General features: G+C 40.7%; 1 protein-coding gene across 1 annotated transcript; it reads left to right on the top strand.

Annotated features, from left to right (window-relative positions):
- Window positions 1-751: 751 nt before the first annotated feature.
- Window positions 752-24,310, top strand: wbp11 (WW domain binding protein 11). The gene is made up of 11 exons (XM_078430595.1): window positions 752-957; window positions 5,468-5,499; window positions 6,738-6,831; window positions 7,150-7,346; window positions 12,373-12,506; window positions 14,662-14,861; window positions 14,995-15,195; window positions 15,751-15,852; window positions 16,671-16,952; window positions 20,591-20,773; window positions 22,262-24,310. The coding sequence occupies exons 1-11, from the start codon at window positions 894-896 to the stop codon at window positions 22,675-22,677; spliced, it is 1,905 nt and encodes a 634-aa protein (XP_078286721.1). The 5' UTR covers window positions 752-893; the 3' UTR covers window positions 22,678-24,310.

Genomic DNA, 24,310 nt, shown 5'->3' with positions numbered 1-24,310 from the left:
GCCTACATTAACAAGGGCTCTCAATGGGAGAGTTTGTTTAAAAAAACTATATATACACATATATATATACATATATGTATAGATATATGTATATATATATGTATATATATATATATATATATATATATATATATATGTATATATATATATATATGTGTATATATATGTATATATGTATATATATATATATAGTCTTTCAACAAGATAAAGAACATCTATATATATACATATTATTATTATTATTATTATTATATATATACACATATATATACACATATATATATACATATATATATACATATACATACATGTATATATACATACATGTATATATACATACATGTATATATACATACATGTATATATACACATACATATATATACATACATGTATATACACATATATGTATATACACATACATGTATATACACATACAGGTGTATACACATACATGTGTATACACATACATGTGTATATACATACAGGTGTATATACATACATGTGTATAAACATACAGGTGTATATACATACAGGTGTATATACATACATGTGTATATACATACATGTGTATATACATACATGTGCATATACATACATGTGCATATACATACATGTGCATATACATACAGGTGTATATACATACATGTGTATATACATACATGTGTATATACATACATATAGATGTTCTTTATCTTGTTGAAAGAAGGCAACCCGGAAGCGGAAAGAGAGGCAGCGGGTGGAAGGTCGTTGCTAGGCTGAAGATGGCGGCCAGGCGGAGCGACTGAAGATGGCGGCCAGGTGGAGCGACTAGCGCCGCGGGAGCTGCCTCTCGCACTGCGTCTCACGTTGATTTCAGCGGCGGCGGAGGGAGGAGGAGGAGAGAGCTGCAAAGATGGGTCGCAGATCGACCAGTTCCACCAAGAGTGGGAAGTTCATGAACCCCACGGACCAGGCCCGTGAGTTGTGGGAGCGCCGGGAGAGAGAGGGGAGACTCGGCGGCGGCCTTACTTGTCTTAAGCCTCAGGGCCGGGCCTTGCACGTCGCAAATAAAACACCAGCTGAAATGAGAGTTAACATGTCAAACTCTGACTTAAAAAAATAAATAAATAAAAGTCTTGGTCCTAATCTAAAATTGAATCACGTTTGAAAATTGAACCAAGTACCATTTGGAATATTTTGGAGGACCAAGAACCACGTTTGATTCTACACTTTAGCATCAATAGACAATAGGTGCAGGCAATAGGCCATTCAGCCCTTCGAGCCAGCACCGCCATTCAATGTCTGTCTCCACCTATATCCTTCCTTTGTCCCGCCCCCCCTGACATCAGCCTGAAGAAGTTTTTTATTCACAAAATGCTGGAGTAACTCAGCAGGGTCAGGCAGCATCTCAGGAGAGAAGGAATGGGTCTGAAGAAGGGTCTCGACCTGAAACGTCACCCATTCCTTCTCTCCTGAGATGCTGCCTGACCTGCTGAGTTACTCCAGCATTTTGTGAATAAATGCCGCCATTCAATGTGATCATGGCTGATCATTCTCAATCAGTACCCCGTTCCTGCCTTCTCCCCATACCCCCTGACTCTGCTATCCTTAAGAGCTCTATCTAGTTCTATCTTATAATAATAATAATAATAAGCATTTATTTTATATAGCGCTTTACCAGGTGCTCAAAGCGCTTTACAAAAACAGTCATAACATAAAAACAAACAGACAAACTATCCTGACGGAGAAGCGGCGAACAAACAGCGCCAGCGTCCTCTCACGTCAGGGTCCGGCAGTAGACAACAAAAAGCACAGGACACACAGATACAATTTTAACACAAACAGCCATCACAGTGATTGCTCCAGGCACACCCTCACTGTGATGGAAGGCAAAGAAAAGTCATTATCTCCTCCTCATTCTTCTCCCGAGGCGATCGAGGCTCCCAACTTTTGAAGCCCCCACCGGGCGATGGAAAGTCCGAGGGCCGAGCCGAGCAGGCCGATGAAGGTCCTGAGCCCCCACCGGGCGATGGAAAGTGCCGCGGCCAGGCCACGCAGGGCGATGAGTATTCAGAGTATTCAGAGCCTCCACTGTCTTCTGAGGCAGAGAATTCCACAGATTTACAACTCTGACTGAAAAAGTTTTTCCTCATCTCAGTTCTAAATGGCCTACCCCTTATTCTTAAACTGTGGCCCCTGGTTCTGGACTCCCCTAACATTGGGAACATGTTTCCTGCCTCTAACGTGTCCAACCCCTTAATAATCTTGTATGTTTCAATAAGATCCCCTCTCATCCTTCTAAATTCCAGTGTATACAAGCCTAGTTGCTCCAGTCTTTCAACATACGACAGTCCCGCCATTCCAGGAATTAACCCAGTAAACCTACGCTGCATGCCCTCAATAGCAAGAATATCCTTCCTCAAATTTGGAGACCAAAACTGCACACAGTACTCCAGGTGCGGTCTCACTAGGGCCCTGTACAACTGTAGAAGGACCTCTTTGCTCCTGTACTCAACTCCTCTTGTTATCCGCAGCCTTCTACCAGTACACCAATCTCCCCAATTATGCTCAATAGTCAAGAGTGTTTTAAAGTCATATGTCCCAGATAGAACAATGAAATTCTTATTGTGGTCTGCAGCACTGGGGTTCCGCAGGGAACAGTGCTAGCGCCATCCTTGTTCACCCTGTACACTGTGGACTTCAGGCACAGCTCTGCAGACTCCTATCTACAGAAGTTCTCTGACGACTCTGCCATTGCCGGCTTCATCGCGGGCGATGAGGACAGGGTATACAGAGAACTGATCAAGTAGTTTGTGGACTGGTGCCAGTGGAACTGCCTCCGGATCAACGCGGGGAAAACCAGGGAGATGATGGTGATGGCAAAGCTAACATCGCTGCTGGACAACGACTCCCACCCCATGCAGGACACTGTCCCTGCACTGAGTAGCTCCTTCAGTGACAGACTCCTTCACCCCAAGTGTGTGAAAGAGAGATATAGGAGAGATAAAGGAGGTCCTTCCTTCCCGCTGCTGTGAAACTGCACAACCTGCATTGCTCCCAGCAGATGAGTTAACAGCTAAGAACACACAGAAAACTGATGACAATTTATATGTCCCTGATAGAACAATGAAATTCTTATTGTGGTCTGCAGCACTATTTATAATGAATGATCTCTTGCTATCCACTTTGCTGCTGTAACACTGTAAATTTCCCCGGTGTGGGACGAATAAAGGAATATATTATTATTATTATACTGGAAGCAGCACAACAAAATATGTGAACATAGTAACACTGTAAACACTAATAAATGTACATATACACACACATTAAAAAAACAAACGTTTTAATAGTGCAAAAAGACAAAACCAATGCCCCTAGTTCAGAGCTTATTTGGAGGTTGCCATGTTTAATAGCCTTTTGGCAATAGGGAAGAACCTGGAAGTTACAGCTTTCAGGCACTTGTACCTTCCCTAGGGCAGGGGTGAAGGAAAAAAACCCTGCAGATGTTGGTTTAAATCGAAGGTAGATACAAAATGCTGGAGTAACTCAGCGGGTCAGGCAGAAGAAGGGTCGCGACCCGAAACGTCACCCATTCCTTCTCTCCAGAGATGCTGTCTGACCTGAGTTACTCCAACATTTTGTGTCTACTTATGGCAGGGGTGAAATGAGTGTGTGGTCAGGGTGGTGTGGGTCTCTGATGATGCTGGCTGAGGCAGAGACTCCTTCAATGGTGGGTGGGGAGGCCAGAACCTGTGATCAACTGGGCAGTGTTCTGCACTTTTTGCTGATCGTATATTTAAAGACACGGGCACAGCGGGGTGCTTTCTGCTCCGATTCAATAGTTCAAAGATCATAGGTTCATCCGAGGTCTTGAGGTTGAACATAATTCAAGCTGACACCAGAAAGAAACAGTGAGTTAAAGTTCGAGAATTCAATATTACACCTTGGTTGAAAGATTAGGTGCCATTTGCCAAACTAGCATTGGGCCCCACAGTAACAGTGCAAGAGGTAACAGTGCAGTGGGAGGTTAGCACCATGCTCTCGTGGGGATAGTACTGAGGGAATGTTGTGCTATTTTAGATGTTAGCTGTTGGATAGGATCTTGGACTAAATGAAAGACGTCTTACAAATTTCCCCCTCGCCCATCAGAAATGAATTTTCCTACCCTTTCAACATTTTGAAGAGATTGGTCCCTTTGCGACTCTGGTATTTGCTCTGTGTCCCCGCCGGTCGTTCTCTGTCCTCTGGCACTTTCCCCTGCAACCTGTCCTTTCACCTCTTCCATTCCCACTTTCCAAGGACTCAAGCAGGCTTTCTTGGCGAAGCAGTGATTTGTTTGCACTTTTTCCAATCGAATGTACTGCATTTGGTGTTCACAATTTGTGTTCTATACTGAAGAAACCAAACGTCGAACATTTAATTGCTCTGTCAAGTACCTGCATTCAGTCTGCACGGGAAACTCTGAGCTCCGAGTTTCCTGCTGCTTCAATCCTCCATCCAACTCCCCATTCTGATCTCTCACTTTGGCCTCTCGTACTGTTATATTGAAACTCAGTGTTAGCTTGATGAACAGAACCTCGTCTTCCATTTTGGCAAGTTGGATCCTTTTGAATAATATTGAATTCTCAATTTTACCTAGCAGTTTCTTTCTGACTCTATCAGAACTGACCTATTCTACCAGTTATTCACGTGATTGGGGCTCTTTTTTCCCCTCGTGTATTTGTGTAACCTGGCTTGTCCAACAGCCCTGTTATTAACACACATAAAACAGACAAAAACACATGTGATTCTATCTCCCATATTAGCACATTTGATCTCAATCGATTGAAGGCATTCCCTTTCCTGTACCATCCCTCCCATACGACCTACGCTCCTGAAAACTAACTTGTTTCACTCCTTCCTAGTTATGACAGCTCTAGCACCTGAAACATTAGTTCTATTTCTCTTTTCACGACACTGTTCATTATTGTTATTTGGGAAATTTTCTGCATCTGCAAAAGATCTGTTGGTATTACTTGAAGATCACACAATTGTTTACTAGTAGTGTGACCATTATTTATTCCTGCAAACAAAATCACTAAAGAAATGAGAAATTAAAAAAAAACTAGAAATGTAAAATAAAACCCCGAAATACTGGAAGGTCAGGTGCATTGATGAAAGAAGTGGACCTGATCAGCAGTCAGATATTTCATCTGCATATCTGCTTGACTTCCAGTGGATTTCTGTCATTCATTTTACTAAAATTAATTTTGTGTCCATTATCACGTTCTCATTTTTGGAAGTTTGCTCTGCAGAAACTTTGATTACATTACGGTAAAAGGCTTTGTACTTCAAAAAGTTGTAATTGATTTTAGAGCCTGTTGGACGTCGTACAGTTGTGAAAGGTTCTATTGAATTTGCTATGGAAAATAGAAAGTAGAAGATTATTATCTATTTTCCATTTATCTTTTCTGTTCCAAACTGATTCCCAATGTTTCTTTTAAACAGGAAAAGAGGCCAGAAAACGGGAATTGAAAAAGGTGAGGCAACTGTGTTCACGTAGTGTTGCAGGGCTTAAGATTTATGTTTTGGATGTATGTCATAATTTTATATGCCATAATATTTCTGAACATAGAAGATTATTACATTGAGTATCAAACTGCATAAAACCATAGATCAATTAGGTCACCACACCTTTCAGTGATATTCCCTCCAAATGAACTGTTCTTACTTTCTCACCCTGTTGACATAGCTCTTCAACATCTTTCTCTTTGATCAATGAAGTCTTGAATGCTCTAATGGCCAGCCGGATTGTAAACTGTAGGTAAACTTTTCTTCAGCTCCTTTTCTAAATCTATTGCTTTCTCAACCTTTGTTTTCATATTCATTCCACCGATGGCTCAATGGATTTATGAACAATATGTTCGAAATCTGAGCCATTTCTGGGAGAAAGTCCCAGGGTTAATCCCTTGCAGGTTTTTTTTTTGCTGGTTTGAGCTGGGTAGCAGTTAACTTCAGTGCTCTTGGTTTTGGAAGTGGGTGGAGAAAAGCATTTTGTCCTAATTTTCTTTTGGTAACTATAGAGTTGAAAGAGATAAAAGCCCAATGAAGCAGTATCATGCAGAAATATTGTAAATTGGATCAAAAGCGATTAAGATTATTGCTTATAAAAATGAACTAGAAACCAGGAACTATAGATGCTGGTTTACGAATAAAGTTGCAAAGTGTTTTGGTATCAACTATCAATGCCCCACACCCTTCCCCTTCTGTCACCTCTCTCCCCCCTGCCCCACCTAAACTCGTAACAATTTTGCCCCTCCCCCTCTCCTTCCACCTACATTCTTTCCTCTAGCTTCACAATTAGCATTTCTTCAATCCTTTGGTCTAACACCTATTGTCTTTTCATCTCTGGCCTTTGTCCAACTATCTGCCTATCTGTATCAATCTATTACTTGGCAGGTTTTTGTCTTGCCCCTCCTTTCTTCCATCCCCAATAGTCAGTCTGAAGATGGGTCCTCACCCGAAACGTCACCTATCCATGTTCTCCTGAAATGCTGCCTGACCCACTGATTTACTCCAGCACTTTGTGTCTTGCTTTTCACCTAATGAACTGATTGTCATTTGCCCAATAAACACATGATTTTTGATCTTGTGATTTCATATTGTGTTACTTCAATAAAGGTGGTGGAAATGTTTTTTTAAACTATCCAAAAATGTTACTGGTTTTGAATTTGAGTGGGAGTAAATTGCTGCGTAACTTGTGCTTTTTACCCAACAGAACAAGAAGCAGCGAATGATGGTGCGGGCAGCTGTGCTCAAGATGAAGGACCCAAAACAGATAATCAAAGACATGGAGAAACTGGATGAAATGGGTAAATAATAATTAAAAGATTATTCCGTGAGTGAATTCTAAAATTACTCCAGTTAACTTGTCCTTGGAGGGATCAGCAGACTTTGAATTCTGATCAGTATAATATCAGATTAATTCTACTCCAGTTTGTGCTCCGGACACCACCAGACCACATCATGTTGTTGGGTCGGGGATTCGGCATGTTTTTGAGTGTTTGGAGCAGATTTTTGATGGTATTCAATGTGCAGCTTTGGAGCTCGGTACTGTCAGTATACTGTAAAGGCATTGGCTCTGCATGCTGATTTGAGCTGACTTTCCTTTTCCCCCAAATATCCTGCAGAGTTCAATCCTGTTCAACAGCCCCAGCTTAATGAGAAAGTATTGAAAGATAAGCGAAAAAAGCTCCGAGAGACGTTTGAGCGTATCCTGCGTCTGTATGAGAAGGAAAATACTGATTTTTATAAGGAGCTGCGGAAGCTCGAGACCGAATATGAACAGAAACGATCCCAACTCTGTCAGTTCTTTGACGCTGTCAAGGTGAGGGATGAATTGAAACCATTGTCTGTTCTGTGTTATAGAAATGTTTTCTGTCATTTTGTTAACCAGTATGCTCCTGTTATTCATCTCCATGGGCAGCCCTTATTATATGGTGATATTTCTTAATTATGTAGGTTTGAGGTGAAAGTATACTTTGCTTGTCATTCCCATGTTTCATTTTTTGGAAACACTCATTAGTTTTATGTATTTCTGCTTTGGCCTCTATCTCTCTTGAGCTGGTGTAGAATGCAGCAGTAAATTAAATGTATGTTTTATTCAACATTATTTAGCTTTTAGTGGGTTTGGAAATCAAGCACAAAATAACCTCCAATATTTTTCCATATAAGCAATATTGCTTTCAGAGATCAAAGAGGCTCTTTTAAATACTGATCAGAAGATATTAGCGAAAATATTAGCTCAGAGATTAAGTCTAGTTATAGATAAATTGATACACCCCGATCAATCAGGCTTTATAGCCAAACGATATTCATTTTTCAACTTGAGACGCTTGTTCAATATAATTTATTCAAATAGATTATTAAATGAAGATTTAGCAATCATCTCGCTAGATGCTGAAAAAGCATTTGATCAAGTAGAATGGCCCTATCTTTTTTCAGTGATGGAAAAATTTCAACTAGGTGAAAATGTTTGTTCATGGGTGAAACTTTTATATACATCCCCAACAGCTAGAATACTAACTAATCAAATGCTGTCATCTAAATTTCATTTATCTAGGGGTTGTAGACAAGGATGTCCACTATCACCGCTTCTATTTGCCCTTATTATAGAACCACTTGCTGAGAGTATTAGATCAAATTCAGATATTCATGGCTATAACACTAAACATACAACCAATAAAATTTCTTTATATGCGGATGATGTATTAATATATATTACAAAGCCAGAAATTAGCATTCCGAATTTATTAAATCTCATAACTCAATTTGGTTCATTTTCAGGATATAGAATTAACTGGTATAAAAGTGAAATTATGCCAATAATGGAGCATAATCCGGCCATACTTCAACAATTTCCTTTTAAAATTGCCTATGAAAAGTTTAAATATCTTGGAATTTACGTGACTAGGAAATATACTTCTTTATTTAAATTAAATTTTCCTCCTTTACTCACTAAATTACACAGAAATATCCAATTTTGGAAAACACTCCCTATATCATTAGTTGGTCGTAGTAATGCTATAAAGATGATCTTTCTTCCACAACTACTATACTTATTTCAAGCAATTCCGATCTATCTTCCAAAAAAGTTTTTTTTAAAAATTGATTCAATTGTTACTAATTTTATTTGGGACTACAAGACTCATAGAATAAATAAAAGACATCTATGTAAGTCTAAAATTAATGGAGGAATTGCTTTACCTAACTTTTTATTTTATTATTGGGCGGTTAATATTAAAAATATAACCTGCTGGTTGGATGATTCTGATCAACAACCGGATTGGTTAAAGATGGAGAAAGAGGATTGTTTACCATTCGATATTGGTGCGATCCTCTTAGCTCCAATAAATTTAAATAAAAAAACATATGGAGGTAATCCCATTATACACAGTGTTATCCGTACCTGGAAACAATTAAAGCTTATGTTAAAATTGAGTAAATTATCTGTTTTCCTTCCTATTGCGAATAATCCTTCTTTTAAACCGTCTGTCTTAGATAGTGGCTTTGCTCAATGGAAAAGTTATGGAATTAAAAGGGTGGGAGATCTTTATCATAAGGGAACTTTTCTTTCTTTTCAGGATTTACAGCAGAAGTACGGATTACATGTTAATAATTATTTTAGATATTTACAACTTAGAGATTATGTAAAATCACACATGCAAGAATATAAGTTTAGAGGTCCAGAAACACTTGATGTATGCCTGAATCGACATTATAATTCAAATAAATTAATATCCTTTATTTACAATACTCTCCTTGACACTGACATCCCGTCATCAGAATCTTATAGACGAGCATGGGAGGACGAATTGAATCAACTTATAATGCAAGATATATGGGATGAAAGTTTACAACATATACATCAATGTTCATTGAATACTAGACACTCCTTAATACAATTTAAAATAATACATAGATTACATTATTCGAAGACGAAATTAAATAGGATTTTTCCTAGTATCTCTCCTATTTGTGATAAATGTCAATTTCAAGAAGCTAATTTAACTCATATTTTCGTAACTTGTATAAAAATGCAAAACTTCTGGTTGGAGATTTTTAAAATAGTTTCTAAAGTTATTAATAAAAAGTTAGATATGGACCCAAAATTAATTATATTAGGATTATCAGAACATACTACAAATTTTACAGTAAGTTAGGTACATTTTCTTGATTACAGTCTAATAACTGCGAAAAAATTAATACTTAAATTTTGGAAAAAACCAATAACCCCCACAATTAAAATGTGGACTACGGAAATGACAGAGACCCTGCATTTGGAAAAAATAAGGTTTGCCTTAATCGACAAACCTGAGCTATTTTTAAAAATATGGTCTCCATTTATTGAATTTTTAGAAAAGTAAATGTGTTTGGCACAGGACTAAAATAAAAAATTTAAATTAAAAGTTGAAACTTGAGTTAGGGGTTGGATGTACAACTGTGGTTATTGTCTCCCGGATCTACTCCCTTTAATTTTTATTGTTAGATCCGTTTTTTTAACCCTTTTACTCTTTCTCCCCAAGTTTATAGTTTTTTTAATTTTATTTTTACTTTCTCTCTCCAAAAAATTAAAAATTGAAGCTATGTAAGAACTTTGTAACAAATGTGTTTTTTTATTTCTATTTGTACATATGCTTTTCAAAAATAAAAAATATTTAAAAAAAAATAAAAAAATAAAATAAATTAAAAAAAGAGATCAAAGAGGCTGAATGTCACTCCAGTGCAATGGCAAAGAAACATAGAAACGTTTAAAATAGGTGCAGGAGGAGGCCATTTGGCCCTCCGAGCCAGCACCTCCATTCATTGTGATCATGGCTGATTATCTACAATCAGTAACCTGTGCCTGCCTTCTCCCCATATCCCTTGATTCCGCTAGCTTCTAGAGCTCTATCTAACTCTCTATTAATTCATCCAGTGAATTGGCCTCCACTGTCCTCTGTGGCAGAGAATTCCACAAATTCAGAACTCTCTGGGTGAAAAAGTTTTTTCTCACCTCAGTTTTAAATGGCCTCCCATTTATTCTTAGACTGTGTCCCCTGGTTCTGGACTCCCCCAAGATTGGGAACAACATTGGTATCTCTCTTTTACAGATAACATAACATAACAACACTTTATTGTCATTCGGCACAACACCGAACGAAATTTCAGCAGTCACAAGACACAGCAAAAAAGAAAAGAACACAGGACACCCGACCCCAACACAAACATCCATCACAGTGACTCCAAACACCCCCTCACTGTGATGGAGGCAACAAAACATCCCCTCTCTCCCTCCCGCACCCACGGACAGGCAGCTCGACCCCTACCGAGGCAACCGACACGCACAGCCCCCGCAAGAGGATGGAAGGCCCCGCGGCCGAGCCGCCCCGGGCACCGAAACGTCCCGCAGCCGCACCGGGCGATGTTAAGTCCAGCGGCAGAGCCGCACCGGGCACTGAAACGTCCCGCAGCCGAGCCACGCCGGGCACTGAAACGTCCCGCAGCCGAGCCGCACCGGGCACTGAAACGTCCCGCGGCCGAGCCACGCTGGCGATGAGGCACATTGCTTAAGCAGGGAAAGGAACAATTTGTTCTGCATTTAACTGTGCTGCACTAATTTGGCCTTTATTGATGACAATTACATTAGAGAGCAACTCGTCGGTTTTAAGAGAAAAAAAAAAATGAATGCTGCCTCTGTATGCAATTCCAACTGCTATAATTTTCCATTATTTAAAAATTCAGTATTGTACATTTTATTAAACTTTGATTGAATACATACTGTATAACCCCAGATGGGGTTACCCCATTTGGTACAGTCAACTTGTTGGTACAGTTGGCCATTGTTTTACTGGCTTTATCATTTTGCAGTTTGCAGGGTGCAACAACCGCCACATGCTTGAAGCCAAGCCCCTCTAGCTTAAATGGTTCTGTGTTTGCTGTTTTTACTTTTCCTTTTAATTCACATCCATGAATAATGGATAAAATATAAATTATAAAGCAGATGCTCTGTGTTGACATCGTGAAGATGCAATGGATAACTTCAATCAATATCCAGAGACGTTGCTTTCATGTTGCACATTCCCCAATCGGCCTTCCTTTTGATGGTGCTGGTTAGCTACCTTTTCTCATGTCTTCTGCAATGAACATTAATGTCTCAAAATGGCGATGAGAATTCCAAAGATGTTGTGCACAACTTTATTAATGAAAGGATACCATCCCTGTAGTGAGGTTCACCATTGCAACCATGACCAGATGTTGCTTTGGCAAAGTCTTTCATTTTGAAGAGATATTTAAAGGTAGTTTCTACATATGGATCTGTACTGAAACCAGTGGGGCGAGTGTAGCTCATTGAAATCTGTAGACGGGATCTGATCACAGAAGGAGGGATAAGAGCAAACTCTGAGCCCAGTAGAAAATGACAAAATGGGTATAGGTGATTGATGCAAAGATGGCTTTTAGAGGATTTCAAGCAATGTCAAAATATCTCGTGTCCTTTCTAACTGCGAAGGGATCGTTTGACCTTGAAGCTGTGTATTTAAAGTGAATACCTTGTTCCCTGATAGTATTACTTTGCTCTGGTCCAAGTAGAGGTTTTAAGTCCGGTAGCAAAAACAAAACCTAATTGGTAATCATTTGGGGGTCCATCCGAACTGATCTCTGCTGTTGGTGGGCGGTTATAATCCAGTGCAATTGTTGGTAGCTTCACCTTTGGGGAATGTTGTTACTTTAGGCCATCTAAACCAAAGAAACATGGTTGAAGTAATGTAAATCAAAGGTCATTGTCAGTGCTGTAGGATTGTGAGTATAGTAAAAAAAAAACATTGCACAAAGGAATGAAGGGTAAGAATGTGGCTGTTTGCTTGTTTGAACAGAATGCCCAACACGTGGAGGTGGAGAGTATTCCGCTGCCAGATATGCCGCATGCACCATCAAACATCATGATTCAGGACATACCCCTCCCTGGAGCTCAGCCACCATCCATATTGAAGAAAACATCAGCTTACGGGTGAGCAGTAATGACATGAAAGGTTCCTATCGCAAGCACGTGGCCAGGGGTATTTAAAACAAAAGGCTTTGGCTTATGCAACTCAGTATTTTCTGTTTGTGTCTTTTTTTAAGGTTGCAGTACATTCTGGTGAGAACCAAACTGACAATCCAATCTCTAAGACCCGTACTTTGCCAGTATTGTTTAATCCGTACTTGCATGCTAGACATATTGTAGAGTCCAGCATCTGAATGTAATCCAAAAGCAAAATACTGCAGATATTGGAAAAGTGAAATAAAAACATAGTGTGCTGGAAATACACAGCAGGTCAAGCAGGCTCCGCGGGGAGGGAAACTAGTTAGTGTTTCGGATCTGACTATTCATTGGAAGCTCGAATGTGGCTGTCAAATGTTATGTTACTGGGTCAGGCAGGACATACAGAAGTTTGAAAACCAGTTCCTCCAGTTTCAGGAACATTTTCTTCCCAGCTGTTATCATGTAACTGAAGAGTCCTCTTGTTGACTAGAGTGCAGTCCCGACCTCCTATCTCCCTTATTGGAGACGCCTGAACTCTCTTTAATCATAATTTACTGGACTACAATGTTGTATGTTCGCATTAAATGTTGAACCCTTTATCCTTTATCTGTGCACTGTGCCTGATTGTATTATTGTAAAGTCTTTTTTCCATTGGATAGCATGCAACCAAAAGCTCTTCATTATATCTCAGTGCACGTGATAATAAAAAGCTAAACTGAACAAAAATGTACATTTCCACAATCTGGTGATTTTCTTACCACCATAAGGTTATAATGAATGCACAATCTTAAATTTATTTTGCAACTCCTCAACAAATGAAATAGCCCATTCTTGCAAGCAGTAAGACCTAAACATCATTTAAGGTACAGGGTGTTAAATGGCCTCCTGAAATCAAAGGCCTTTCTATCAACGAAAGGATTCACATCTGTAATGCTATAGAATACTCACTATTTTCCTGAATGTGCACAGCATTAACAATCTGGATGCTTAAAGCCACCCAGAGCAAATCCGCTTAGTTACTGTAATTGATATCCACCCGAAACATCCATTCCCTCCTCCACCGATACACAGTATGCAGTTACTCACCTGAGATACTCTGACATTCTGACAGTGGCTACGATTAACCACTAAGAAGGATATGGATAGCAGGCGCATAGGAACACAACCTGCAGTAGGTTTACCCCCCAAGTTGCACTCCATTTGGCATGGAAATATTTCACCAATAATTAATCATCACCGGGTCTAAGTTCTGAAACCAACCCCTTCCTCATCAGCACAGCGGTAGGACCTTCACCAGAAATGTCTTGCTGTCACTTTATAAACGACATTCAGGTTGGCCTTGCTGGTGATGTCCACATTGCGTTTTCTCAAACAGTATTGGCTTCAGGAATTTACTTTAGATAAGTGTGGGTAGTGGAGTATGGGGAGAAGGCAGGAACGGGGTACTGATTGAAAATGTTCAGCCATGATCACATTGAATGGCGGTGCTGGCTCGAAGGGCCGAATGGCCTCCTCCTGCACCTATTGTCTATTGGAGTGATGAGAGCAGGCAGCTCGTTGCTTTCCGAAGCTGACTGGACTACTGCTACAATAGGTTATTATCATCCATCGTAGCTGGGAGCAATTGGTTTGTGCAAGTGTGAGACGTGACATTTTGAAGCCTTTGGCTTGAATTTAAGGTCTTTCATACACAGTGAATGCCTTTTTTTTTTGGACTTAATTTACAGAATAATGTAACAATCGTGATTTACTTATCCATTTGCTAGAGACATTACACAAGTAGAATCATGATAAAGTGAAACGGTATTTGAGGAAGAAGATTAATTAAGAGTTGTATATAATTCAGTCCCCACATTAATAACATAGTTTGTCTTTCATTTCAAAAGACATGGAATCAATTTGGTATCAATACAGAAGTGAGACCATCACTGGGTCTAAATTCTGAAACCAGCCCCATCCCCATCAAGAATGTAAGCGGATCTTCACCTGAGATGGATTTTACTGTAATTATTATTGAGTCTTGATAATGTTTAATTTACAAATGTGCAATTGATATTGGGGCAATGTGAAGTGCGTTATGTTTTTAGTGGTTCTTTGTGGGACGGGGTAAAACATCGTAATGTTTTTTTCTGTTCTGCAGACCACCCTCCAAACCTGTCACACTCGTGCCCCTTCCTTCCTATGGGGTTCCACGACTGCCACCTGGTAAGAAGCCACCTGGTCCTCCCCCGGGTCCTCCACCGCCACAGGTGTTAGCGCTTTATGCCAGAAGGATGGGCCCTCCTCCAGGCATACCTCTGAAGGGAAAGGATGAAGATAACGTCTACGATCCTGAAATTGGTAAGACGCCTTATACAGAAGCTGATTAACCTGCTTAGAGTCTGTTTTCTTGTGCTGCTCTTGGGTGATGGGCTAACTTTGGAGCCACTGTGGATCCCATATACATTATCCCAACCGGTTCTTCACCTTTCAGAGATTCAGGATATGCAAGAGGACGAGGACGAGGACGAGGAAGACAGTGGGGATGACGATTACAATGATGACATGGAGCAGGATCTAGACGGAGATCGAGATGATCAGGATGAAGACAGCGACGATTCGAAAGATAAAGACAGTGATGATGATTTTCGGCATCGAGATGAAGATGATGACAGGCTGGATGATGATAAACCAGGTATGCACTGCATTGTTAGGGTCGTCACTGCAATTGAATTACAGGGTTACTTCGTACACATGGTCAATTTGTGGGATGATCATTTGCTCCAGTGCATCATAGGAACAAATGTTGGCCCCCATTTTACGGCCGCACCATACTGTCAATTTGGCAGGACCCGCCCCCTCCCCTTACATCAGTCTGAAGAAGGGTCTCGACCTGAAACGTCACCCATTCCTTCTCTCCCGAGATGCTGCCTGACCCGTTGAGTTACTGCAGCATTTTGTGTCTACCTGTGAATACTTTTGTGAACATGACTTGACACTCTTTCTATTTGAGCCTGGAGCTACTCTACAAGTATGACATGCTTTGGAATGACATGACTGCATGTATTGGTATGACATGCATTGGAGCTTGCCTGCTAAAGCCCAAATGGAAATTCATTTGTAAAGCATTTTAAAGGCAGCAAGAATTGGTGGCATTTCCTTATGGCTTGACTATTCAGCCCCTCATCTTAGATTGCTATTTACCGGAATATTGAAAACTGTTTATGGAACGTGTATTGTTTTTCCATAGGACGCATTGTCCGGTTTGCGGATGTGCAGGACAAAAACAGGAAGAAACATAAGAATATGAAGGAGCTGACTCCCCTGCAGGCCATGATGCTTCGAATGGCAGGTGAGTAATAATGCCCTTCACTGGAGAGAGTGGTAATCCACATACAGGGAATGAATGGTGGTAGTGATTCACGGGCATGTTGCTTCCCATTAGGAGAAAGTAGATGGTACTGTGCAAGTAGCTCATGCAAGCAATCCAGGTAGTTGTTCAACTAACTTTACAATTGTCCCTTTTGGTATTGGTTTATTATAGTCAGGTGTACCTGGTGTTTGTGCTCTGTCCAGTTAAATCAATACACGAGTACAATCAAGCCATACACGTACGACGGGTAGTGCAAAGAGAAAAATACCAGGGTGCAGTAAATAGACGCTGAGACCATGGATAAGGAGTTTTGGAATAATGTGTCAAATATTTGGACCTGCGATGAGAAGGTGCTTCATGTGGTGGACTGGGAATGTTTCATTCTTTCAGCATATCCATGAGATAAAATTTAGTTCCAGAGGGATATGGTGTGGGAAAGTGGACCTGATGATAAATTACCCCTGATTTTATTGAATGGTGAAGCAGGCAGAAGGATCTCACAGGCATGTTACTTCTCATTCCCATGTTATTGTCTAGCAGCTTGCTGGCAATGCTGAGTAGGTAATAACTTGACAGATTTTAAAAATAAAGCCTACTGACTTGCATGTTGGATTTTGGTTTGTCACTCACAACTGATGTTCTTTGGTAATGAAAGTTTTCTGGGCAAGCATATCATTGCTATTGCTATTCCATCTAGTTTTAAGGCTTACAATGCTTGTATTTTCTTTTGCTCCAGTGCCTTTATGGAGGTGTCTGCAGAACGGTGAAATTAAAACACAGTATTTGCTTTCTAACAGGGCAAGATTTTCCGGAGGAAGAAGAGGAGGAGGAGGAAGAGCGCAATAATGAAGGGGGCCCTGCAGAGGAGAAGATGGATACCGAGGACCATGGTCGTGACAAACGACCGCTGGAGGAAACCCAGCGAGAGGGGCCGCAGATGCCGCCGCCAACGCAGATGCCTCCTCGAGCACCAATGCAAGCTCCACCAATGCCTGGGCCTCCTCCCCTTGGACCTCCACCTGCTCCTCCCCTGAGACCCCCAGGGCCACCATCTGGCCTGCCGCCAGGACCACCCCCAGGTGAACCAGCTCTGAATGATGTTTCAGTTTAGTTTATTGTCACGTGTACAGTTAAAAAGCTTTTGTTGTGTGCTAACCAGTCAGCAGAAAGACAATACATGATTACAATCGAGCCATTTACAGTGTAGAGATACATGATAAGGGAATAACGTTTAGTGCAAGGTAAAGCCAGCAAAGTCCGATCAAGGGTAGTCCCAGGGTCATGAGAGGGAAGTAGATAGTAGTTCAGCTCTGCGCTCTGGTTGTGGTAAGATGATTCAGTTGCCTGATAACAGCTGGGAAGAAACTGTCACTGAACCTAGTGTTGTGCGTTTTCACACTTCTGTACCTTTTGCCTGATGGGAGAGGGGAGAAGAGGGAGTGGCCAGGGTGCGACTCGTCCTTGATTATGCTGCTGGCCTTGCCGAGGCATCGTGAGATATAAATGGAGTCAATAGAAGGGAGATTGGTTTGTGTGATGGCCTGGGCTGCGTCCACAATTCTCTGCAATTTCTTGCGGTCCTGAATGCAGCTATTCCCAAACCAAGCTGTGATGCACCCTGTCGTGACTGGCAATAACATCATGAAAGGAGGAAACTGAACGTTGGCTTGTCCTGCTGTTGTAAACACATTGAAATGAGCATCGAGCTGTAAGCTTGCACCGTCTGCCTTGCCAGGAGATGTTGCTCTTTCTGACACGATCAATTAAAGTGTACACAGTTGAAGCAGAGTGGAGAACTTTGGAAGTAAATGTTTAAACTGCCTCTAGGTTTTCTCTTTAAGCGTTGCAGAATCGAATCTAGTCTGAAGTCAATTGACTTTTGTGAGAACTAGTGATGCGGTCAGTGTAGTAAATTAATACTTATTAATGCTTATGAGTAGTAATTTCTTGCATCTTGACATTGATGGTGAAAGTGAAATAATTTGTGAAAGAAGGGTGGTTCTTTGATGCAAGGTCTTTGCCGTGTGTACTTGGGCCGTGTGTACTTGTACCTTTTATAGATTTCTAAGCCTTGAATAGCTGAAGGGCAATATTGTCTGAACCAGCTCATTTATGGTTCCAACTCAGCTGAGAGAAGGAAAATTGTTTTAGCGTTTGGATACAATATCACTTGGGGAAATAAAATTTAAATCATTGAATGGGGGGAGTTGAAGCAAGCAGCAAATTTAGTATTTTAAACATGTTGCTTTAATTGGATGCATGCGTTAGACTAAGGCATATTATTGGTAATGAAGAGAAACCGTGCTCTACATCTAACTATGCTAAATTTCCAAGTGCTTATTGCTTCTAAAATGTGTAGGAAGGATCTGCAGATCTGCTGTTTACGCTGAAGATAGCCACAAAATGCTGGAGTAACTCTAGTGGGACAGGTAGCATCTCTGGAGAAAAGGAGTAGATGTCATTTCAGGTCGGAACGTGGAAATGTCTGAAGAAGGGTTCCGACCCAAAATGGCACCTATTCCTTTTCTCTAGAGACGCTGCCTGAGCCGCTGAGTTTCTCCAGCATTTTGTTTGCTTATTGCTTCCATTGTGTGTCTAAAATCGCGTTCAATTCCTTATCAGTGAGAACCCTCCCCTTGATCAGCTTGTTCAATGATTGTCTTTAGAAGTAAATCTCCTGTCTTTACTAAATGTTTGATTCCTGTGCTTGCTTTGTAATTGACCAATTCACAGGTTGTTCCATTGCATTTTTTAACTGATATTTAAATTTGGACTCCTGAAATTTCTCTTAAATTAGAATTATAGATCGGAAATTTTAAAAAGCAAGGTGGGATTTTTGTGGAAAACTATAAAACTTGTAATCAGGAGATTAAGCATTTTGATTAGTGGTAAGAGCACGAGCTTAATAAATAAACCCATACAGGTGCTCCCCGGCTTACGATGCTTTGACTATGCGATGGTGCAAACGGTAGCCACCCCTAGCGAGCCACAGCTCGCTTCCGGCCACGTGATCAGATGTATTAAATGCATTTCGACGTACGATATTTTCGGTTTGCGATGGGTTTCTTGGAACGGACCCCCATCGTAAGCTGAGGAGCACCTGTAATAGGCCACGTCCCATTTAACTTTTCCATTCAATACGATTATGGCTAATATTTTACCTCAGAATTTCCTTCCTGTCCTATTATCCATTGATTGCCTTAATATCTGAAAATCTCGATTTCTGTCTTGGATATACTCGGCTGCAAAGCCTCAAAAATCCTCTTGGATAGAGAACTCCCAAGAATTCGCTCTGCTCTGGACGAAGAAGTTTCTATTCTAATTAGCCAAACCCTTATTTTCAGGCTGATTCTTAGACACCATAGACCGGAGAAATGTAATCCCTGAATCTAAACTGTCACTGTCTCCTATCTGACAACCACACTATTCCAGTGAACCTTTTGGTTCACTATCTCCATTGCAGTTCCGTATGTTGTAAGACCAGGCCTATTGACAACATTCTAAATGAATTCTCACCAGGGGCCTCTATTACTTCAAGGCATCTTTACTTGGTACTCCAATGCTCTTGCAATAAAGGCCAACATATTGATGCTTTCCAAATTGCTTGCTGTATCCGTAAGCTCCCTCAGTGATTTATGCACCAGCTCACTTTAAACCTTTCTGTCTTTCTATTTAAAATATTTGCTGCTACCTTTTCTCTTGTGAAGTGAATGACTTCACTTTTTTTGTTGCATTTGCCATGTCCTTACCCATTAATGTAACCAGAAAACAAAATCTCCCTGAAGCTTCCCTGCACCTTTCTCATGACCGACTGTCGCCCATCTTTGTAGCATCAGTAAAAGGCTATATTACAATTGATACTGTCTTGTAAGTAATTGATAAAGATTGTGAACTGCTGGACCCCGGCTCCTATGCCTGCCAGACTGCATGGTTCACAGCCATGAAAATGATCCATTTGATCTGACCGGTTTCTGTTCATTAGCCACCCTCTAATCCACAGCAGTAAATTACGCCCCTATTCCTGAGTGCTCCACGTTTGCTCAACCCTTTTGTGAGAATCAAACCCTCCTCACCTATATCCACTTATCACTTGCATAGGGAGAAGAGTCTCGACCCGAAACGTCGCCTATTCTCGAGAGATGCTGGCTGACCCGCTGAGTTACTCCAGATTTTTGTCTATCTTCCACTTATCACGTGTCCTGCTCCTCCTCTCTTCCAGCTTTCTACCTCCGCCTCCCTCCACAATCAGTCTGAGAAGGGTCCCGTGATTTTCTCCAGAGATGCTGCCTGACCCACACTGAGTTATTCCAGTACTTTGTGCCTTTTTAAAACTAGTTTTATCTATTCTGCTAATCACAACCTTAAAAATAAAACACCAATAAATTTGGCAAGCATATTTATCTTCACACTGCCCAATACCATTAGGTACCCTACTATTATAATAATAGATTCTGGCATTTGCCTTACCGCCGATGTTTGTTAAATTAATCTATAGTTGCCTGCTTTCTCTCCTTTCTTAAATGGCAGAGTATTGACAGCTATGTTCTAAATTGTGAGTACCATTCCAGGATTTATTGAGTCTGAAGAAGGGTCTTAACCCGAAATGTCACCTATTCCTTTTTTCCATAGAGGCAGCCTGACCCGCTGAGTTACTCCAGCTGTTTGTGTCTATGCGGGAGTTACTTAGTCTAACCGTAATGTGTGCACTTCATCACAGGGGCACCTCCATTCATACGGCCGCCAGGGATGCCCGGAATCAGAGGACCGCTTCCACGGCTGCTTCCTCCTGGACCACCCCCTGGACGACCTCCTGGTCCACCGCCGGGACCCCCACCCGGCCTTCCCCCAGGCCCACCGCCACGGGGCCCCCCTCCCAGGCTGCCACCACCTGCACCCCCAGGTAAGTTGGTATCCACTGGTCTTGTCTGTTTATATGTTTATATAAACGGTGGTCAAAGCACTTATAGTATTGACCTGTTGGTGGTTCTGTGTGCCTGCTGCGTATGTCCCACTTAACACAGTAACTTTATCTGAGACTACTGTAAATTGTATGCAAGCTGTTTTTTTTCTTAATTCTATCAACCACAGCTTAACTCTACCCGAACTCTAGCCTTTCCCAATCAGAGATGCTTCCTTTGTCCAATCTACCCTGTCTGTGCTCTGCAACTAATAACTAACTTGCTTAACAGTACTGATGAACCTTCTTTGTCCTGAAACTTTAACTATTTCTCCTTCCGCAAATGCTGCTTGATCCACTCAGCGCTTCTAATGTTTTGTGCCTGGTTTTGGATTTGTAGCATCTGTGTTTACTTTTTTGATTTTCAGGAAATTTATTTTCCTATATTTAGTAAACTACTAGACCAAGTGGACTCGTTGGGCCCAAACCTCTCCTGCATTGGTGCAGTACCCTCTCCTCCCCCTCCCCCCATCTCCCCCTCCCCCCTTCTCCCCCTCGTCAACCTCTCCTCCCCTCGTCACCCACTCCTCCCCCTCCCCCACTCCGTCCCCCTCAACCCCCCTTATCCTCCCCCCTTCCTCCACCCCCTCTCCCCCCTAGGAGATAGATTTAAACTTTAAAATGTGAATAACTTTAAAAATATGACACCGATTTCAATGAAACTTCTTCCATTAGCACCAAAGGGACGACGGTGAGTAAGATGGGCCTAAAATTCTCATGCTATCGTGTACCGTTTTGGCTGTAGTTCAAGAACAAACAAACGAGAGTTTTGGTATATAGATTAATTGAGTGAAAAATCTGCTTGTCTTGAGTATTATTAAGCTGACAAGAAAATGAACACATTGATCTCTTGGAACAGTTGTCCAAGACATCTCCGACGATCAGTGTGAAAAGTAACTAACTGTTCAAGTAGACTTATTCATAATTCCAAAACTAGTGTGACTATATCAATGATACTTATTGATAAAGGTTTGTTATTCAACCCATGGGATAGAGAGCAGGCATTTTTATACCCTTCAGCTGGTTTCACTATTCAACATGACCTACCTTTAGAAGTATTTTCAAAGCTTTATATATATTTTTTGTAAGCCTGAATGCTATTAAGTACAATCTGCTTCATAGGACTTACTGTATTTTCTCTAATACACATTAGAAATAATGTCCTGCCTCTAATAAACAGGTTACAGTAGACTGAAATTGACATTTAAAGTGTTAAATGTGCCATTGACACAATGTTCAGACTGTAAAATAAAAGGAAGTTTATAATTATTTTGCAGTTAACTTGATTTTTTTTGGAATTACAGTTTGACATTTACATTCTTTAAAATGAAACAGAGTTTGCATGTACATTTTGTATGGTATGCTAAAAGTTCATATGAGAAAAAGGAATGACTCATTTTTCAAAGTTGTCTACATTTTTTTCTTTTCAAGGTATCCCGCCTCCTCGGCCAGGTATGATACGCCCACCATTAGCTCCTCCACTTGGGCCTGCGCCGCCAGGACTGTACCCTCCAGCCCCAGTACCGAACCCTGGAGTCCTAAGTGCTCCTCCAAGTCTCATCCAGCGTCCGAAAATGGATGAGAATGTGACCACAATCGAGAAGAAAGCCATCGCCACCATCAGTGCGAAGCCCCAAATCACCAATCCAAAGGCAGAGATTACCCGCTTTGTACCGACGGCCTTGCGGGTCAAGCGTGAAAATAAGAATCAGACACCAATGAAGAAAGGAGAGGAAGAGACTGTCGCCCCGATAAAGCCAATACCAAAAGCTGCACCTGCTGTCTCAATCCAAACAAAGGATGACATATATGAGTCTTTTATGAAAGAAATGGAAGGTCTTTTATAACTAACTCGGACTTTGGCCCCTCGACTACCATCCTCTAAGCAGTTCTTCGTTTTGAGATTTATGTGTATATTCAACCCAAGTTTGCTTTCTTTTTAAAAGATGCATTAATATGAATGCTTGTGTGACTTGACAAATGGTATACATATAATGTAACTCAACCCAATGTGAGCAGGTTGGGTAGTATGGGTAGGGATTTTGAAGCTGAGAACAGGCCCTTGCTTGTGAGCCTTCTAACGCTCTTGCTGATGATCAGACTTGCTGCCCTTTAGAAAACCTCTTATTAATGGCCGTTTAAAAAAAATCGGGTTCCAACAATAAAGTATAGTGTCACATGTAGAGTCAAGCATTTGAGATGATAGTTGTTTAGAATAAGCATTATTATCAAAACCAAATTTTAAAAGATGACTGCTTCAAGGTAAGGGATGTCGGGATTGATTTATAGAGACAGCTTTTTGCAACATATTGTGGGAAAGATATCTTTTGCATTTGTATAACTTAAACCCTGGATTCCCTCGTGCTGTTTCATCCTTGAGCCATAACAATTTGAGAAAACAGTTTAGATCGATAAGTTTAAAAACATTGGAGCAAAGCATGTAGAAATGGTCATGCACTTGCTTTCATGAGTCCCTCCAGCATAATATCTTGGCTCAACTAAATTGCTTCGAGATGCTACAGTTATTAAACTTGCTGGCAATGTGATAAGGGGGGACATTCTCCTATTGATGTCTACTGAAACCATTATTTTTATTTTGTGTTGTAGTTATGTGTGTACATAACCTTCAGTGGTATCTCTGCCTGGTCTTGAATTGAATGCGTGCACCCTTTATGTTTTCATATTTTACATTTAGCATTTTGTTGCTGTATCAGTACTGGTGTGTACAGAGGCAGAAACTAGACTGAACTGGAAAGAGCTTTCACTGATGTCTTCCTCGATGCTGCATTACAATAAAAGTTCAAGGAATCCCTTGAAGATTTTTTTGGAAATTGATTGGAAAATAAATACTTGATCATTTGTCTTTTGACGGTGTGCAAAGTGACATTAATAAAATCAAACGCATTTTCAAGGTTTTCTGTGGAAAAGGAGGACATTTTTATTGAGATTTTGTAAATAAGAATTTTGAAAACTGCTTCCCAGATCTAATTTGTGTTTCAATTACTCAGGAGCTCATTGACTCCTGCACATGAAACATTGGTTCATGTTCTGCATGACATAAATTTAGAGCATGGATCTTTAAAGGCATCCCTACACTTGTCTGTTGGCATCATCCGCATTCTGGGTGAAATGACATGACATTCATGATTGAACAATGCCATTCTTGTGTGCCACCACTAATTTATCATAATGCTGTGATAATGGACCTGAAACCACCAGTATTTCAGCTGACGGTAATAGATTTCAAAACACTCAGCTACTACCTGCTTTAAGCTAATGTTGTATCAAACTTTCATTGGTTTCCTAGTTACACATTATGGAAATGGGTGGCAACTTAAATTCAATCTACTATCCCAAGGACCTAATCAGAAAAGCATTGCAATTTTAAAACTATTAATTGAGATGAATTACTGTTGTACTGTTTGATCCTTTTGCTTTGTTTAAGTGTTGTACTGAATGAAGTAAATAGAATTAGTTCAA

The sequence above is a fragment of the Rhinoraja longicauda genome, chromosome 40, assembly GCF_053455715.1.
Source record: "Rhinoraja longicauda isolate Sanriku21f chromosome 40, sRhiLon1.1, whole genome shotgun sequence".
Taxonomy (NCBI): Eukaryota; Metazoa; Chordata; class Chondrichthyes; order Rajiformes; family Arhynchobatidae; genus Rhinoraja; species Rhinoraja longicauda.
The sequence above is the reverse complement of the archived record's forward strand: the minus strand, read 5'-3'. Positions and strand labels throughout refer to the sequence as shown.